The sequence below is a fragment of the Triturus cristatus genome, chromosome 2_2 (assembly GCF_964204655.1).
Source record: "Triturus cristatus chromosome 2_2, aTriCri1.1, whole genome shotgun sequence".
Taxonomy (NCBI): Eukaryota; Metazoa; Chordata; class Amphibia; order Caudata; family Salamandridae; genus Triturus; species Triturus cristatus.
Window position 1 is genome coordinate 226,974,231 of NC_140582.1, and position 19,011 is coordinate 226,993,241.

At 45.2% G+C, this 19,011-nt stretch overlaps 1 protein-coding gene across 2 annotated transcripts in view; it reads left to right on the top strand.

The window, feature by feature from the left end:
- ECPAS (Ecm29 proteasome adaptor and scaffold) overlaps positions 1–19,011 on the top strand; it is an 819,497-nt gene that overhangs the window by 128,450 nt on the left and 672,036 nt on the right. For both annotated transcript variants that reach the window (XM_085641278.1, XM_085641277.1), the window contains exons 12-13: positions 9,731–9,780; positions 11,101–11,167. In XM_085641278.1, coding sequence (XP_085497404.1) covers positions 9,731–9,780; positions 11,101–11,167 — 117 coding nt within the window. The remainder of the gene's footprint in view (positions 1–9,730; positions 9,781–11,100; positions 11,168–19,011) is intronic.

Here is a 19,011-nt window from a genome sequence, read left to right on the forward strand (position 1 = left end):
TATTTCAGTTTAATGGCACATCAAAGTAGCATACTTTCTCATTTTCATCTCCTTTCTTTTCTATATTAATCTTACTCTGCCTTTTTATTAGAAGTAAACGATTTTAAGAAACCCTGTCTTCGATTGACCTTTACCTTGTGTTAGGCACACAGTTCGTGGCATGTGTAGCTGTATATACACGTGCTGTGCATACTCCTGCTATCTAGCATTCAGTTTGGATGTGTGCAACTTGTTTTTCTTAGACGACTTTGAGTCACAAGGTATGGTGACTCTACCTATTACTGGTAATGCACATGGCCATCGGCTCCATTGTTAATTGTTTTTTTTTCTCCACTGTCGAGTTTGACCGTGCTTGAACAGATATGTCTTGGTCAATGCCTCTTTGTTTGTCTTGCCTGCCTTCAACTTCTATACACCTTTAGGATAAAAGATACCGTCGTCGTCTGCACAATCTTTTGTATCATAGCGACCTCCGTCTGTGTCTGCAACTAGGTTGTTTTCGACACTCCTACAGGGTCTGCCTGCCTCTGGACCTTCAACCTCCATCGCGGTCCTCATGAATACAGTCATCATAATGGAAAGGACCCATTTTCAGTACTGCCCATAGTGCAGAGCGAAACCCCTCTGGACAGACCACCATCGGGTTTGCAACCTCTGTCTGTCTCCTGAGCATGACCAGGCCTCCTGTGAGGCCTGCCTCGGCTTCTGAGGTGAGTCGGGCATTGAGCCCGAAAGGATATTGTCAAGCTTCCAGTCCGTCACTGCCCAAGGTCCATGCTCTGCACATACACAAGGCTTCAGATCAGACACCAATCCAGCCTTCGGCACCAAAACTGGTACTGAAGACCTGGCATCGGGCTCCAACAACAATCCCACGCCAAGCACTTCCTCTGTGCTTACACCACAACCAGCCTCGAAGCCGACCTTGGCTCCGAAAAATCCATTGGAACTGAAAAATGCCATTGATCCGGCAGGGCAGAAAGCATCTTCGGCACCGAGGAGGCTGGCTGACACCCACATCTCCATGGCCTTTGATGACCAGGAGCAGGCTTCAGATCAGACACCAATCCAGCCTTCGGCACCAAAACTGGTACTGAAGACCTGGCATCGGGCTCCAACAACAATCCCACGCCAAGCACTTCCCCTGTGCTTACACCACAACCAGCCTCGAAGCCGACCTTGGCTCCGAAAAATCCATTGGAACTGAAAAATGCCATTGATCCGGCAGGGCAGAAAGCATCTTCGGCACCGAGGAGGCTGGCTGACTCCCACATCTCCATGGCCTTTGATGACCAGGAGCAGTCAAACGTGCAACATCTGCAGCAGGAACTCAACTCTGAGCAGAAGAGAATCCTAATCCATCCACAGACTGGCAGTATCATCACACAGCCTCCTCCCAAGACTTTGGACACCAGTTTCTCACAAGAGGAAACTGTCTTTTGAGGGGGGCTCTCACCTTTTGAGTCTGAACAACCAACCGAGGCCAGAAAGCACCAGGATCAGGGCACTAGCCCCCTTCCAACTAGACCACATCTTTCACCTTCACTTCCTCCTCTTCCTTCCACCACCACATCTATCTTGTCCTCCTCTACCTCATCCACTTTCTCCTCTTCCACAGGGTCACCCCTCATCACACACTCCCACATTCATCATTCAAGGGGTGAGGATGGTCGTTATAGTCCTTTCTATTCTTTAGACCAGTGGTTCTTAACTTGTGGTGTGGGTACACTCTGAGGTCCGCGAAGCCTACTCCAGGGGTCGGCGACTGCTTAGAAAATGTTAACAAATAATAAAGTGTGTGTAAATAAAGAAGCAATATGAACATTTTTAAAGGGTTCTGTGAATGTGAAAGAATTTGAAATTGGAGACTAAAGTAATATTCTCATTTTACTTTTTCGGGGAGCAATGCAAGTACATCAACTAGAATATAGTATGGACGATGAGTGGCCGCAATTGAATTTAGAAAAGCTCCAACCGTCCCACAAAAATTAAAATGTTTTTTTTATTTATTTTTTTTGCTTGTGGATTAATTAAAATATTTCATCATTTGTGTTTTTGTTTGATGAATGCTTGTTTCTTGTGTATTGATTTGTGGTTCAAATAATCAAAAATGCTTAGGCCGGGTTCCTTGGCTTCCAGTAATGACTCCAAGGGGGTCCCTGGATTACAATACTGATGTAGTGAGGATCCCCAGTTTCCAGTAATGATTAAGTGGGGGTCCGCTGAAGTTAAAAGGTTAAGAACCACTGCCTTAGACACTTATGAGGTCTCTCACAACCCCAAGCCTCAGGATGATCCCTGGTATGATTACGCTGTTAATCCACTTGGGGGCACTTACCGTTACCTCTATCCTGCCAAGCCTGCCCTTCCAGATGACTCTACCTCATACCACGAGGCCCTTCATCGAGCTGCCGCCTTCCACAAGGTGGACTTGCATGAGATCCCATAGAACAAGGATTTCTTCATGGAGATGCTCTCTGCCACAAGGTGCTCACTCCAGTTTTTACCCATGCTCAAGGGCATACCGAAGACTGCTCCTGAAGCATTTAAGGAGCCAGTAAAAGCCAGGGTGGTCACTGCTAGGTTGGACAAGAAGTATAAAGATTCCTCTCAGATCCTCCTTACATCAGAGGTCTGCTTCACCCAGACTCCTTGGTAGTCCGAACTGCCTGCAAGCTTGGCAATAGTCAGGGTACAAGTGACGCTCTACCCCGGTACAAGGAGAGTAGGAAGCTTAATGAGACAGATAAACGTGTCATGGTCCAGTCTGCCACCTATTGGTTTATCACCAATTCAATCGGCCTGCTCTCCAGGTACGACCATGCTCACTGGGGTGAAATGGAAGAGCTCCTCCAGCACCTCCTGTAGCAGTTTCAGAAATGAGGCCATGACCTTGTCATAGTGTGGAAAATGTTATCTAACACTACAATTCGGTGTACCCTAGGAGCTGCGACCACTGCGGAACACGGAATCCATGATGTAGTCCTACACCATGCCTGGGTGCATGTCTCAGTCTTCAAGCCAAGTGTGACAAAACCTATTCAACTGCCCTTCAGTGGGAAGCACCTTTTCGGTCCACAGATTGACAAGATGCTTGAGAAAATCCAGAAGGACATGAACACAGCTAAGGCCATAGGTGTTCCCTGGACTTCTTCCCTTAGTTACTTTCGCACCTCCTCCGAAGACTCTTTCTGCTTTCAGAGGCAGCAGACCCAGCAAACCCCTTCACGGGCTATTCCGGGGATGAGGGTGGAGGTGGGAGGGATACTAGGGTAACAACTCCCAGAGTAGTAGGAAGGGCTAAATCAGCCACCCTTGCCAAACACTGACTCACATACACCTTTACCGATCACCCTACATATGTCGGAAGACTGCAGGTGTCTCTTCCACGGTGGGTAGAAATCACCTCCATTCTCGGCATCTTAGGCCAGGGTTCCTGCTAGGGGCTCACCAAACACCCCACCACGCATACATACCCTCTCTTTATTAACCAGTGCCTCCTCAAAAATGAAGTGAGACACTTATTCAAAAGAGGGCCATAGTGCCTGTGCTGCCACATTCTCTTCCCCTTGAAGGATGGGTCTCTAATGCCGATACTCGACCTCTGGCCCCTGAACAAGTACATCCTGTCAGGCCACTTCCACATGGTGACACTCTAATATGTCATCCCTCTACTGCAGCAAGGCAACTTCATGACTGCCCTCGACCTGAAGGGTCCCTCCTTCCACACTCCGATTCACCCTGCACATTGCCAATATTTCTGGTTCGTGGTAAGTGCCCAGCATTTTCAGTTCAAAGTGCCGCCCTTTAGGGCCACCACGGCCCCCAGGAGTACTGGCATCCACGTTTTATCTTATATGGATGACTGGCTGATCAAGAGCACAACCGAACACAGTGCTTCGCTCACACCTAGACACCGTAGACTTACTACATGGTCTAGGGTTCATAATCAGTATGACAAAATCCCTCCATCCGCCCATTAAAAACCAGTCCTTCTTGGGAGCAGTGCTCAACTAAGTCACAGGGAAAGCCTAATCAAGTCCTGCACGGATCCAAGCTTTCCAATCTTGCTCCCCCTTTTTCAGCCAGATCGCCAAGGCCTTCTGTATTGCCATAGTTCCCACTGCCAGGTTACACATGCATCCGATGTAACAGTGGCTAGCTGCACAATGGTCGCAAGCAGGTGGTCATTGGGAGGATGATCTAGGACCCCACCCATTTATCTCTACAGTGATAGAACAGCAGCAATCTGTTGCATTGCTGGCCTTTTCCTGACCCAGTTCTGCAGGTGACCATCAAAACGGACGCTTCCCTCACAGGGTTGGGGGTGCATTTACAGAAGTCTCCACTACCTGGAGTTGATGGCCATTCAGCCGACATTGCAATAGCATTCATATGTAACATTCAACACAAAGTGGTTCTCATGCACACAGACAACATGACCGTCCTGTTCTACACACAGAAGCAGGGCGGGACACATTCACTACAGTTGTTGGTGTTAGTACAAGATATTTGCCGGTGGGCACTCGCTCACAGAATCCATCTACTAGTGGGCAACGACTTTGCAGACCTACTCAGCAGAGTGCAGTAACAAGTCCACGAGTGGGAACTCCTCCCATAAGTTCTACACCCATACTCCTATTGTTGGGGGTTTCCCGAGATAGACCTCTTCACCACCAACAAAAACGCAAAATGCCCAAGCTTCACATCTAGGTACCCAAGGACCAAGGGAATGTACTATGGATGATCTGGTCCAGGATATTTGCCTACATGTTTCTGCCTCTTCAATTTGTGGTTTGGAAGCTTCTGCTAAAATCCCTCACTCTCATTCTGGTGACTGTCACACGGGCCAGACAGCACTGGTTCACCATCCTCTTCAACCTTTTCCTAGTACTCCAAACCAAGATGCCCAACCGGGTAGACCCTCTCACTTAGAGCCAGGACACATCAGGCAGCCTAACTACAGGCAGCTCAATCTTATGATTTGGATCCGGAGATCCAAGAATTTGGCTACCTCAACCTTCTACCGGAGTGCATGACCATTCTTAAGGAGACACTTAGACCTACACCTCAAGCCTGCTATGCAGGTATGTGGAAGAGGTTTGTGCACTTCTGCTTTTCCAGGCACATAGATCTGCGCAAGGCAACAGTCCAAAACATTATCTGTTATTTTTTTCACTTGCAGAAGTCGGGCCTCGTTTATTCTTCCATCAGATATCAGATTTCATTTAGCCTCAGTTGCTGCTTACCTTCAGAACCTGGAACACCCTTTTCTCTTCCAAGTTCCAGTCATCAAGGTCTTCATGGAGGGACTTAAAAGGGTAATTCCACCCAGGCCTCCCATGTCGAGCCTCAACATTGTCCTCACAAGACTTATGGGCCGTCCTTTCAAACCACTTCACTTATGCCCTTTTCTATTCCTTTCCTGGAATTTGGCCTTCCCCTAGTTGAGTGAGTTTCAGGCTCTTACCCTGTAGGAACATTTTTTCCAGGTTCAGAAAGCTAGGGTAGTGCTTTGGGCAAACTCCAAATTCCTCTCTAAGGTGATCTCTTCCTTCCATCTCAATCAAGCCATTGAAGTTCTGGTGTTCTTTCTACTTACAAATCCAGTGGTAGAGAGGGCTCTTCATATACACGATTTCAAAAGGGCTCTCATGTATTACACTGACTGGACAAAACCTTTCCATAAAACACAGGTGCTCTTTGTTTATTTCTCAATATCACACAAGGGCAGTGCTCTCTCCAATCTTGGGATAGCCCAGTGGTTGGTCAAATGTATACAAACCTGTTACGCGAAAGCAAATAGTCCTTGATCTGTCCCTCCCAGTCCCTCCTCTACCCGCAAAAGGGGGCCTAGGGCTTTTTTTTTTTTAACTAACATCCCTATAGCTTACATCAGCAAGGCAGCTACCTGGTTCACTCCACACATTCACCATGCACTACTGTGTCGATTTCCTAGCATGCCAATAAGCTAACGTTGGCCAGGCTATACTCCATACACTTTCCCAGTCCTCTGCAACATCCTCTGGCTAGCCACTGCGTAGGGCAGAACTGTTTTACTGTCGAACAGCATGTGCATCTACAGCTGTACACACCACAAACTGAAAATGTTACTTGCCCTGTAAGCATCCGTTTGTGGCATGTAGTTCTATAGGTTCACATGCACCCATTCTCCTCACTGATAGTCTCAGGTTGTTGCAGATGCCTTTCTTTAGTCATTCTTTGCATGGTCATCTTCTGTCTCTATGCTCCATTTTCATCCTCACCCGCTGTGCGAGAAAAACAATCTAACAATGTAACTGCGAGAAAAACATTCAAACAATGGAGCTGATGCCCATGCGCATTACCAGTAATAGGTGGAGTAAATACCTTGTGACTCAAGGACGTTGCACACATCTGAGCTCTACACTAGATGGCAGAAGTATGCACAGCATGTGAATCTACAGCATTACGTGCCGAGAACAGATGCTTACAGTGTAAAATATTCCTTTTCAAAGATGCCTTTATTAAGTTAAGACTTAGTTTTCGTTGCTATCCTGAGAAAAGACCCAAATGTCTCCTACTCAGGCTAGTAAATATGTGTTAGACTTATACTAATTACCCAATCTTTTCTGCAAGTGCCATCAGGGCAATAAAACAAACGTGGGCCTAGTGCAAATCTTAACGGATTATAACCTTGATGAGTGGAATTGTTTCCTTTTTGTCTGGAATAAAACCTACAGCTCTGCACCTTTTATTATGCTGAGTACACTGAATAGTAGTTCTTCACATATTGTATAAAACTTGATCACACAGGGGTCTCTGAAAAGCTGTAAAAATCTCAATAGATCAGATACCATTTTGGATAAGTGTTTCAATTATTGGAGCGTTGTTTGAAATAATCCTCTTATGGAAAGGAATGTAGCCTGCAATTCTGGCCACCTGAGGGTATTACTGCATCTGATTTCATTTCATACCAGTCTTTAGATCCCAATAGTAGGTATTTCTAGATCCATGCATTCTGGTGTTCTTAAACATTAGACCTGTGCTATAAATAAATGTTCAGCATAAAGCTATTGAATTCAAAGGCTCTTCTCCACTCAAAATCTTTTATCAAAAGGGTTCCTTCTTCAGGTTATGTGCTTATGGCTGTAGGTTGATTGTGGGTTTTCCAGAAGGGCTTCATTAAGAGGAAGGGTTTGAAATGTTTTATTAGAGTCCCCAATTTTTTTTCGAGTTGGATTTGCCTAAATTAAGGACTGTCATAATTCTTTTAAATACAGAACAAAATGGTTTGGGCTTAAAGGAGGTGTTCTTAGGTTTAATAATCATACCTTTAGTCTGTGTCCTCACGCAGATGTAATGTGAATACCGGTCATCAAACCATTGTCACTATTAATGTCATCAAAATATTGTTTTTAATTGAGTTTACATTTTGGGTGAAGTATGATTGTTGATATGATTGGGACCCTATGAATGGGTTATCTTATTACTTCTGTTATCAATAAAATATATTTTGTACTTGTTTGATACAAATATTAATGGTTGGTTTTTTTCTTTAACAATTATTCTTGTTCATAATGCAAATTATAATGTGATTGTATTAGCTCTGTTGCCTTTAGTCTTTACACTGATTCATTGAGCCCTGCCTTAAGGAACTCTTACCCTACTAGCAGGGGGCCTCCGTCTTTACATTAATTTCAACATTAAGCATCCTATTTTTTAATCATATTTAGAGCAAATTAAACACTTAAATCCCCTTCTGCTGACTCACCATTGATCGCTCTTTTCTCAATAGATTAAGCCTCTGAAATATACTTAAGTTCCTAAACTTCAACCCATTGTTATTCATATTCTGGTACTCTTTGATCCCACTTAATTACAATTCATACTGCTCTTTATCCATGATTGACACCGACAACAACATTTTAGAGGAAAGATTGACAGGTAGGCTGCCTAAGGTTATTGATATGCTAGAATAGGAAGATAAGTTGAGATTTAGTTCCATGCCTCAGAACAACCTCTAGGAATAGATTCTCTCTTTAAGTTACTGGACAGATTGCAGCATGACCCCGCCCCACATGTTGAGACCAGATTAGATGCTCACAGTGCCTCAATTGGTTGTTGCTAATGGAAACCTTGAATTATTAGGATTTACACTGTTGTGTGCTAATGTGGTGGCAAGTGTAAAGGCAAACGTTTTGGTGCCACTGACTGGAAGATATTTGTGGGTGCAATGCATGGAAGGCCTTTTTCCCCCTGATCTTTGCCCCAATAGTGAAGCCTTTTGCACAGTTACTTAGGCACAGATTCATGGATATTGGGGTGAAGGTGGACAACAGGACAAACATGGTCTGACTTTACGCAGATGAAGTTTTGTTGCACATGAAGCCTCCTAATACAAAGTTCAGCCTGTTTTCCAGGTTAACGTTGTTAAATCTATGTTGTTTCCAGTGCCAATTCCAATCGATAGGAGCATAATTTAACTTAAAATCCCATAACAACTGTTCATTCACTCTTTTGTAATCTAGGTATTTACAAAACTCATGACATGTAGTCGATATTTGATAATACCATGTTACTGGCACTCAGAAACTAAGAATAAATCTTTTGGTTTTTGGCTGTCCTTCCCAATAGAATTAGTCAGTTAGCCTGGCCCTATGCTCTTTGAATGAGGTGCACCTTCCAGGCAGGTACACCCATCTCTTTGTGGGACATGGCCTGCAAGATCTTGCCGGCTTTCCTGAAAGAGCTCACAGCATCTCTTTTCCAGATACTTCAGTATGGGCATGAATGGAGCACAATAAGCACTTAGTGCTTGCCTGGACACCACCAATTGCATAGACTTCACAATTGGCACCAGTTGTAGTGCTTGGATGACTTGGATACAGGGAACTGGATTTTCTGGGGACATCCAGATGTCTCTCATGGACATGCCCTTTAATGGAGCTACACTTACTGGAGAGGAGGATGACTTGATGCTTGAGCAATTTAAAAGCAGTCATGCCAATGCACGATCCTTGGGGTTATTTTCACCAGCCTGCCAGTTCCACCAACAGTAGTGAAAATTTAGGGGTTACTCCAGAGGTCTAGCTTACAGGTAACGTGTGCTGTCTCAGCCGGTGCAGCTGCCATTCCAGCCTTTTCAAGGTAGAAGACGTCTGAGGTTGAAACCGTTCACACCAGCAAGGACTTTCATCTGCCAAAGGAGGATTGTGGCCTCAGGCCTATTCTGAATCTCTGGATGTTTAACATCTGTCTGAGGAAGGACATGTTCAGGATGCTTACTCTGGGGAAGATCATTTTAGATTATTTTCATCTACATGTTCTGCAGTCTCCCATATGCTGCATGCGGTTCAAGGTGGAGTGGTAGCACTTCAGTTTCCTGTGCTGTTCTCCACGGAAGTCGAGTTTTATCACCTAATAGCCTTAGCCTTGAGGTTCAGCAGTGATCCGTCACCAGTGGCATTGTTTCACCTTTCTCAGCTTAATTCTCAAGTTTTGTCAAGGCCCTTGTAAGGGTGTCATTCTATAGAAGGTATTTATACTGGATAATTAGAATGACTTTTAGGCCAGTGCTTGGTGTGACAACATATTGTCGTTGACACTTTTTTAATTTTACTTTTCAAATTCTTCTTAAAAAATGGACAGCAAACATTTTTTCACTAGATTTATTATTAAGATCAAGCCTTATCGTTTTGTAATGGATGATATATTTATAAACATCTTTTTCTTCTCATTTTTTTTCAAGGACCCTAAACTGCTGTCCACTGCGTATTCAGCGGTAGGAAAACTGTCCAGGTGAGAACATATCTTAATAGATGTTTACATTTGGTGATGAGAATAACTTGTACTGTGTAACCTGTTAAGTATTTAATACATAAATTAAGGTTCTCATCACTTTGTATTTTTTCCTGCTTCATTTATTTTTTAATTTTATAGTTAAGATCTCTTTATGACATTTGAAAAATATCACATAAACGAACCTACAACCAGTGGCCTGTGATGGGTAGAAATCCAGGACCGTAACTGGACGGGAGGAAAATATGTTGAAGGTGGGCGGTTCCAATAGAGGAGGAGAAGGAAGAGGAGTGAGAGGGGAGAAGAGGACAGTGGAGGAAGAAATAGACCAGGCTATAATAAAGACCTGCCCCCCGGAAGCGACAGGGGAGGCTTCTGGGAGTACAGGCAACAAGAGAAATATCGAAGTCTTCACTGCACCTGGGGCATATTGCCAGTCAGTCTAATCACCCGGAGATATCTAGAACAGGTGAGTTCCCAGAAGTCACAAGCTAGGAACCGAATGCAAGAGCCCCACATTTTATCAAATCAGGGCAGTGCTCCCTCCACTGAGGCGGTGATCTTTTCCATAGCTAGCGTGTCCCACATTTTACACAGCCAGTCTGAATGTGTAGGTTCAACATCTTTGCCCCATTTCGATAGGAGAACTTGGTACTCCGCCCAGAGGGCAAGCGTAATCGCTTTGTTCTATCAAACCTCAGTGGATAAGTCAGGGGGTTAGAAAGTCCCAGCAATGTGTAGCTTGGAAAATGGGGCATGTCAGTGGAGAGGATCTCATCTACATCCTTGAAAGCCTCTTCTCAGTATCTTTAAAGTTTGGGGCAATGCCATTTTGTACATTTTAGAATACAGCATGAACGGCGAGTACTTCACCTACTCATATGTTCACTGAATGTGTCACAGTTGTCCCTGTTAGGATTACATTTTTGGTGCTTGATTTATGAAAAGAATGTACATTTTTTCAGCTTCTTGGAAGCCTTCTAGCAATCACTTTATGACAACACTTTTTGCTCTTGTATTTAGAAAAACAATAACTCTTCAGCTTGCCAAATGATGTTTATGATGGGTTATGATGAGAGAAAGTAAACTGGGATCCCAGTGCTGTCACTCTTAATTATAATTATATAATTAGCTAGATGGACACATTAAATGTTTCGTCTCAAAAGTGATCACGGTTTTACACAGGTCATTCTGGAGGCCGTGCACAACCAGACTTAATAATGTCGAATAAAGGGACAATAGTTAGAGTAAAAGCTACAATTGTCTTGTTGGTGCATCAGTACTCTCTCCTAATATTTCTCACTCTTTATTTCTTTTCAGCCGGATGCCACAGCTGTTTACCAAGGACATTGCTCTTGTACAGCAGTTTTTTGAAGCTTTGTGTAAGGTAGGTAAAATAAAGACATTGATGGTGGACAGTGCGTGTGGTAATTTTTTGGGTTGAAGCCTACTAGACAGTGCAGCTGTCCGGTTTGCTAACCACCTCTTGGGGACATTCAGAATGTTTCTTCAACGCTCCCTGTGTTTTCAGGACGCTACGCTGCTTTTGGGGGCCTCAGATCTCCAAACCCTCGGGACTGCGAGGACCACGGAGCATTGCGCTCCGCTAACAGTGCTCACCTGCTCCTCTTCCCGCTGGTTCCTCCTCAAACACCACGCCTCGCGGCCCCCGCTCGTAGGCTCCAGCATTATAAAATCTTGGTTGGTGCACTTCAGGCTGGGTTTCTTCAACGCTCCCTGTGTTTTCAGGACGCTACGCTGCTTTTGGGGGCCTCAGATCTTCAAACCCTCGGGACTGCGAGGACCACGGAGCATTGCGCTCCGCTAACAGTGCTCACCTGCTCCTCTTCCCGCTGGTTCCTCCTCAAACACCACGCCTCGCGGCCCCCGCTGCGCGGGGCCGCTCGTAGGCTCCAGCATTATAAAATCTTGGTTGGTGCACTTCAGGCTGGGTTTCTTCAACGCTCCCTGTGTTTTCAGGACACTACGCTGCTTTTGGGGGCCTCAGATCTTCAAACCCTCGGGACTGCGAGGACCACGGAGCATTGCGCTCCGCTAACAGTGCTCACCTGCTCCTCTTCCTAACGCCCCGCCCCCTTTCCCTTTTTATTTCCGTCCACGTATTTCCGCAGCGCGGATCGCAGCGCGGGCGAAGCCCGGGCCAAGGGCGGGCCCGTTTGTGCCCGTTCGTGTCCGAGAGAGTCCGGGCCGGCCACACCCCTTGGTGGTTCGGATTCAGTGAACACATTTGAGGCTGATTGAAACCCCGGGTTAATATGGTAAACAAACGGGTTTTAAAACCTAGCCCCATTGACCATGTTGCTGGCTCGTTGGACAAATTCATCGTAAGAGCATCCTCTATATTAGAGCATGAAATTGTTATAACTGAGCGCAGGCTGTCTCTGGAACCCCTATCTTCAAAACGCTCCTCCTTGGGTACTATTGCTTCCTGTCGTTCTCCTGTTGCCTCCACTGACATTACGGCGACCATGCCCAATGATAAACACCACCCATGTCCACCAACTCCTAATATTGCTTCTATTGTGGACACGGCCTCCAACGTTCCTGCCCTTGTCTTGGGTCCTTCTAACAAGCCTGTAACCCCAACTCGGGAAGTTGGCACCATCCCCAAAAGGAAACGAACTGGGTTATCACCTAAACGTAGGAGGAATAAACTGCAGAAACGTAATCCTGATATCTTGGACACTTCCGTGACTGTATCCACACTTACCATTAGTCCAACTCGTCTAGAGTGTTCCCCCCCTGTTGTAGCAACACCACCATTTGATTTGGACATGCTACTAGGGAAAATGTCTTCTCTATTAGAGTTAGCCATTCGACCTCTAGATCATAGACTAACTGTTATAGAAAATAGGCTCACTATTTTGGAGTCTGTTTTGGTTAAAATTGATGAAAACACACAATCTTCCCTATCACTTCCACCCCCATCCCAAAACCATCCTGAAATTTCTGAAACTTCTTCAGCTGTACAAGTCCCAACTAACTCCTTGTTGACCCAACAACAGGGTGCTGCATCTAATCATCGTCAGAGTTTTAGACGGGGGTCTCTCTCAACTAACCCCCCCGCTAATATCCTCCCTGATAGCATCCTTTCAATAACTAATCATTGCCCTCAAACTCCTCCCAAGGTATTCCACTTGCTGGATCCCCCATGCATAGATCTCCCCCCCGAAAGCGCACCTTATGTGGTCATTTTAACAAATGTTCCTAAATTGACCTCCAAGAGACCAGAATCTTTCCATGAACTTAAAAATAAAGTAATGTTCTGGCTGAACACCTATAGACCACTGCCATCAAATATACGATCCTCTATCCTATTTGTTAGAAGAGTTGGTGGGGTGGGTCACATACGAAAAAATGTGGGAGGCGATTGTATTATTGTCAACTTCCAAAACCCTGAGGTGGTAGACCACATTTGTAGCTCTGCTTTCGATAATGTTTTTTCTAACATCAAAATAATCCCTCTTGGCTATTTCTATCCCCCGCCCATTAAACCCCCCCCCTTTGTCCCAGACCTTTTTTCCAACCCCCACAAATTGCCCCCTGGGAGTTTCCCAAGGATGGCTTGCGGAGTAGGCATCTTATAAACAAAGCCCCAGCCATTCCTACTTCTAACAGGTTTAGCCCGTTGGACGATGTAGAATGACTGGAGCCCCAACCTAACTACATTCCTCCCCATACCCGTACCATTGACAACTCCGACGCCAAGAGTGATCTTGGCGAACCGCAGGTGATGACTACTGAGGGCCCAACTTCCCCCGTAGTTGAAGCCATTCCCTCTATTCCCGTTGCTTCTATGAGGGTTGCTCACATTGAATACCCGGCTTCGAGGGGTGTTTCCGGGACTCAAACCGCTATTATTGTCCCACCACCTGACTATCTTAATTCTGTAGAAACTCCCCCAAATACTGAAAGCCAGCTTAAAGTTCTTAATTGGAACATTGCGGGCCTTGCCTCAAACATTGCCAATCCAGAATGGTGTACCTTTACTGACCCTTTCGGGATTTGCCTTTTTCAGGAAACCTGGTCAACCGAACCCATACATCGATCGGGTTACATTACATTTATGCATCCCGCTGTAAAAGGTCATCGAGGGAGGCCTTCGGGGGGTTTGTGTGTCTGGGTGGCTGTACATCTTGGTTTTAATATCAAGCGGGTTGACACGGCAAGCCCTGATATATTGTGCATTCTTTTGTCACATAAAAAGACTCCCAAGATTGCACTTATTAACATTTATTCGCGTTATACCCGAGGAGGTGGTCGTTCCCCCACCCTAGACTCCTTGACATCACTGTTGGAATCACTCCCAGACGAGGCAGTGTTGATGATTGGAGGGGATTTTAATTGTCACTTCGAGCCTTTGTCTGGAGTGATCCCCCTTACATTGGACGAGAATGAGGCCAGACTTATTCCTCCCTTAAGTATGTACCCAGTCAAACATTGGACACCGAAGGTCCTTCAACTTACCTCCCTTACTTATGCCTTCTCTATGAGAGCATGTAACGGGCGTCTCAACGGAGATTTTCCGGGACAGCCGACATACAGGGGAATGGGTCATGAATCTGTGATCGACTATGTTTTGGTGAGCCTAGATTTATGACCCAATGTCTTGGATTTTAAAATAATTAGACGTACTGAAAGTGACCATGACCCCCTGATAGTTGCCTTAAACTTTTACCTATCGAACACAGGGTTAGTTACACCAACTCCCCCAGTAGGTAATCTAAGAATTATCCAAGGAGGGAAGAGGATTCGCTGGCAAACTATAAATCAGTCCGAAACGGCAATAGCCAGTATGTACTCTCAAATACTACCCTTATTTGTCAAGGTGTTTAATGAAGAGGCTAATAATAGTCCTGTCGACGCATCTTTGGACATGGCTAAAATTCATCAAGACCTAGTTGACACATTATGTGGTTCCTTTTATATAACCGGCTCACAAAACACAAAGAAGCCGGCCAATCCTAATTCTTGGTTCACCAAGAAATGCAGGCTAGCCAAATACGATCTACTTCATGCTATCAAAGGAAGTAATCCCCTATCAATTAGGGAAGCCAGGCGATCCTACAAGAAGTTAATTTCTATTGCTAAGTCTGAGTGGGAAGAGAAAAGATGGGCTGCCTTAAGACTAGCACTTGTAGCAAAAGATCCAAGAACATTCTGGAATCTTGTCCACTCTGGGAAGTCTGAGGGCAACACCCAGATCGACCCAAACGTTTCTGAAGAGGTTTGGGCTTCTCACTTTGAAAACCTCTACTCGTTTGATACAAGTAGGTGTATCGATCCCCCAGCTATTCTAACGGTCAAGGATCCTTCCTGGCTTGCCCCCCCCTGGACCCTATCGGAAGTAGATTTGGCATTGCACCAGCTCCAAGCGAATAAAGCCCCGGGGTTAGATCGTATTCCAGGGGACCTGTATAAAGACGAACCAAAGATCTGGGCACCCTACTTTCAAATCCTTTTCAATGCCATCTTACAAGGCTCACCTGTACCGTCAACCTGGAAGGGTGCGGAAATCATTCCCATCTTTAAAAAGGGATCCCCTATTGATCCAGGTAACTATAGGCCCATAAGCCTAATAGATGTGAGTCAAAAAATCTACTCTAGGCTTCTCCTCCAACGCCTACAGAGTTGGATTGAAGAGAATAATATACCAACCCCTCTACAAGCTGGATTTAGGTCCAAAACGTCCACTATGGACCAACTATTCTGGCTCCAGATGCTCCACTGGAAGCATGTCATACTAGATGGGGGCAGCCTATACATGACCTTTGTGGATTTGAAATCCGCATTTGACATGGTGGATCGTAACCAGCTATGGCATCTATTGCTGGGCATGGGTGTCCCGCCATATTTGTTACCAACTGAAGTTTCTCCATGACGGGACCTACGCTAGAGTTCGATATGGAAAACCTGGCAATTTGACCGGCCCATTCCCTGTTGCAAAGGGAGTTCGGCAGGGCTGTGTTCTTGCCCCAACCCTGTTTTCTTTATTCCTTAATGACCTTATTGCTGATCTCGTTGATGCCACTGACATAGATGCGCCAAAATTGGCCTCCAGAAAAATCCCTGCCCTTATGTTTGCTGACGACACCCTGCTGCTGTCCAAGTCCCCAATGGGCATGCAGCGGGTGCTAGATCAGTTTACCACCTTTTGTGAAAAAAGGAACCTGGTAGTCAACATAGGCAAAACTAACTATATGGCCTTCAATGTAAAATCCTCCAATTATCCACATCCCAAAATGGAAGGAGTCGCCTTGGATCGGGTCTCTGTATTTGAGTACCTAGGCCTGACCCTAAATGACAAAATGGGCTGGTGCCCTCAAATTTGCAAAGCCAATTTAAAACTCAACCAGGCTGTGGGGGGCATCCTTAAAGTCCACAAAAAATGCCGTTTAAAAATTATAAGTGCCCCACTAGAAATTTACCGTGTCCAATCTAGATCTTCCACACTGTATGGGGCGGAATTATGGGGACACACCAATGCCAAGGATTTATCTATCACTGAAAATAATTTCTTGAGGAAACTTCTATCACTTCCAATCAATACCCCGCTTATGCCATTGAGGTTGGATCTTAACATCTGTCCTATTTTAGAGGTCATTGCCTCTCGCCCGGTGATGTACTGGAAAAGATTGTGGAGTACACCAGAGTTGGCATGTTACAGAGACAAATTGAAAGTAATCTTGAGTTTACTAGGGGCAGACAAGATCCCTTGGCTCCAGTATGTTAGGCAGACACTAACCAACATTGGTCTTGCCCACCTCTGGACTAACCCAGAGAATTCTACTTTAGGCATTCCCAAAAAAACCCTTGCCATCACTCTTAAAGATTACTTTCTAACAAAAGCTTATAGTGTAGTCAAGCCATCTAGCCTGACTGATATCTTTTTAGATGTCAAATGCCACTACGCCTTTGTACCTGACCTCGATGTTATTCAGCCCACTTTTGCAAAGAAGCTGTTTCTACAGTTCAGATACGGGACACTCCCCCTCTATTCTTTTACTGATAAATGGGTGGGTGCCCTTGAACATAGTTGTCTGGGCTGCTTATCTGAAAAGGAAACCATGATACACGTTGTGCTCTTTTGCCCTGCATATGCTGGTATCCGGAAAAAATGGATTATCCAGCTATGCCTAAATCTGGGTATTAGAAGTTACCTGGATTTTTTCAGGATCCTGCGAAGTGATCAAAGTCCACTTGTTGTGATAACAATTTCCAAGTTCTTGTTTGCGATGTGGCTAATTCGTAGGAAACTAATAAGCAACAATATAGCCTGATTGATTGTCTTAAAAAGGCCCTTGTTAGTCGACTAAACTGTATGCCATCTTCTTTTTTTTTTCTAGTATGGTCTATTTTATTAACTGAATATGTTCTTAAATGAATTGTTTTATATGTACTTTTATGATTTTACACAATCGAAATAAAGTCTTTTTGAGTTTGAGTTTTCCACCCATTGCTTCCCATTGGGTCTGTAACTCACATTTGCTTTCTTTCTATTTGCTGGCTGTATATGTTTTAGGCTGTCTAGCTTGAGTTTGGCCTTTCCATTACCCAAACCCTGTTAACTGTATTCTTCCACCAGTACTGGATTTCTGTGAACAGGCCTTTAAATCTTGTTCTTATCTTGTCACATTTTCTGTGCGTTCAAATACAGAGGTCAAATGTCAGGCTCTGTCTCCCAGGGAGCCTGGTGTTTACCTTTATATCTCTAACTTCAAAGTGAGAGGATTTATGTGAAAATCACAGTTGGCAAGTGTGGTGGAACAAATATTTTAACACAATCAAAACAAATCGATACACTAGGTGATGACATTTCCACCCATTACCATTCGAGCGCGGTTTACTTTTATCAGTTAAACTGTATGTCTGTGCAAATGTGATGGTCATTTCAATTGGAGATGTGTTGCCTTGTCTTTAATGGCAGTGTGCGCTACCACGCCATGCATACTCCACTTTACCCAACTCCACTCTACTTTGCACCCCTGCACACTACGCCACTCCACACTGCATCACTGCACTCTACTCTGCACCCCGCCATACTACGCCTCTTCACTCTACGTCTCTCAACTCTGAACCACTCTACTCTATGCCAATGCACTTTACTCAAAACAATTGCATTCTACGCCAGTCTGCTTTGCTCCACTGCACTCTCCACCATTGTACTCTACATCACAGCACTCTGCGCCACTCTATTCTTCTCTGCACCACTGTACTCTACGCCACTGCTCTCTACACCACTCTACTCTGCACCACTCCACTGTATGCCACTTTGCTCTACACCACTCCACAACACTGGACTCTCCACCACTGAACTCTACGCCACTTTTGTCTGCACCACTCTGTACCACTGTACTTTACTGCACTCTATGCCAGTGCACTGTATGCCATTACACTCTACGCCACTCTACTCTGCGCCAATCTACTCTGCATTGCTCCACTCTATGCCATTGCACTCTATGCCAATCCATGCTGCACTCTGACACTGCTGCACTCTGGCACTGCTGCACTCTGGCACTGCTGCACTCTGGCACTGCTGCACTCTGGCACTGCTGCACTCTGGCACTGCTGCACTCTGGCACTGCTGCACTCTGGCACTGCTGCACTCTGGCACTGCTGCACTCTGACACTGCGGCACTCTGCACCACTCCATTGTACACCACTACACTCTACACGAACATACTCTGCACTACTGCCCTGTTTGCCACTATACTCTACACGAACATACTCTGCACTACTGCCCTGTTTGCCACTATACTCCACTCTGCAACACTCTTCTGTATGTCACTGCACTCTACTCTGCTCCACTTTACTCCACGCCACTCTATGCCAGAACACTCTATGCCAATGTACTCTGCACCATTACACACTAAACTTCCCTGATATACTGTGCACCACTCCGCTCTATGCAACTGAACTCTATCCCACTCTACTGGGCAAATTGTCCCTCTTTGCCACTGCACTCTACACCACTCCAGTTTAGGCCACTTCACTCTGCTCTGCATCACTCCACTCTATGCTATTCCACGCTATGCCACTCTACTCTGCAACACTGCACTCTGTCACTGCACTCTACACCGCTCTTCCGCCACTCTAGTCTACCCTGCACCACTCCACTCTACCGTGCACTACTTTACTCTACTTAACTTCAGGCTACTCTGAGGCAATCTACTCTGTGTCACTCCACTCAAGTCTACTCCACTACGCTAC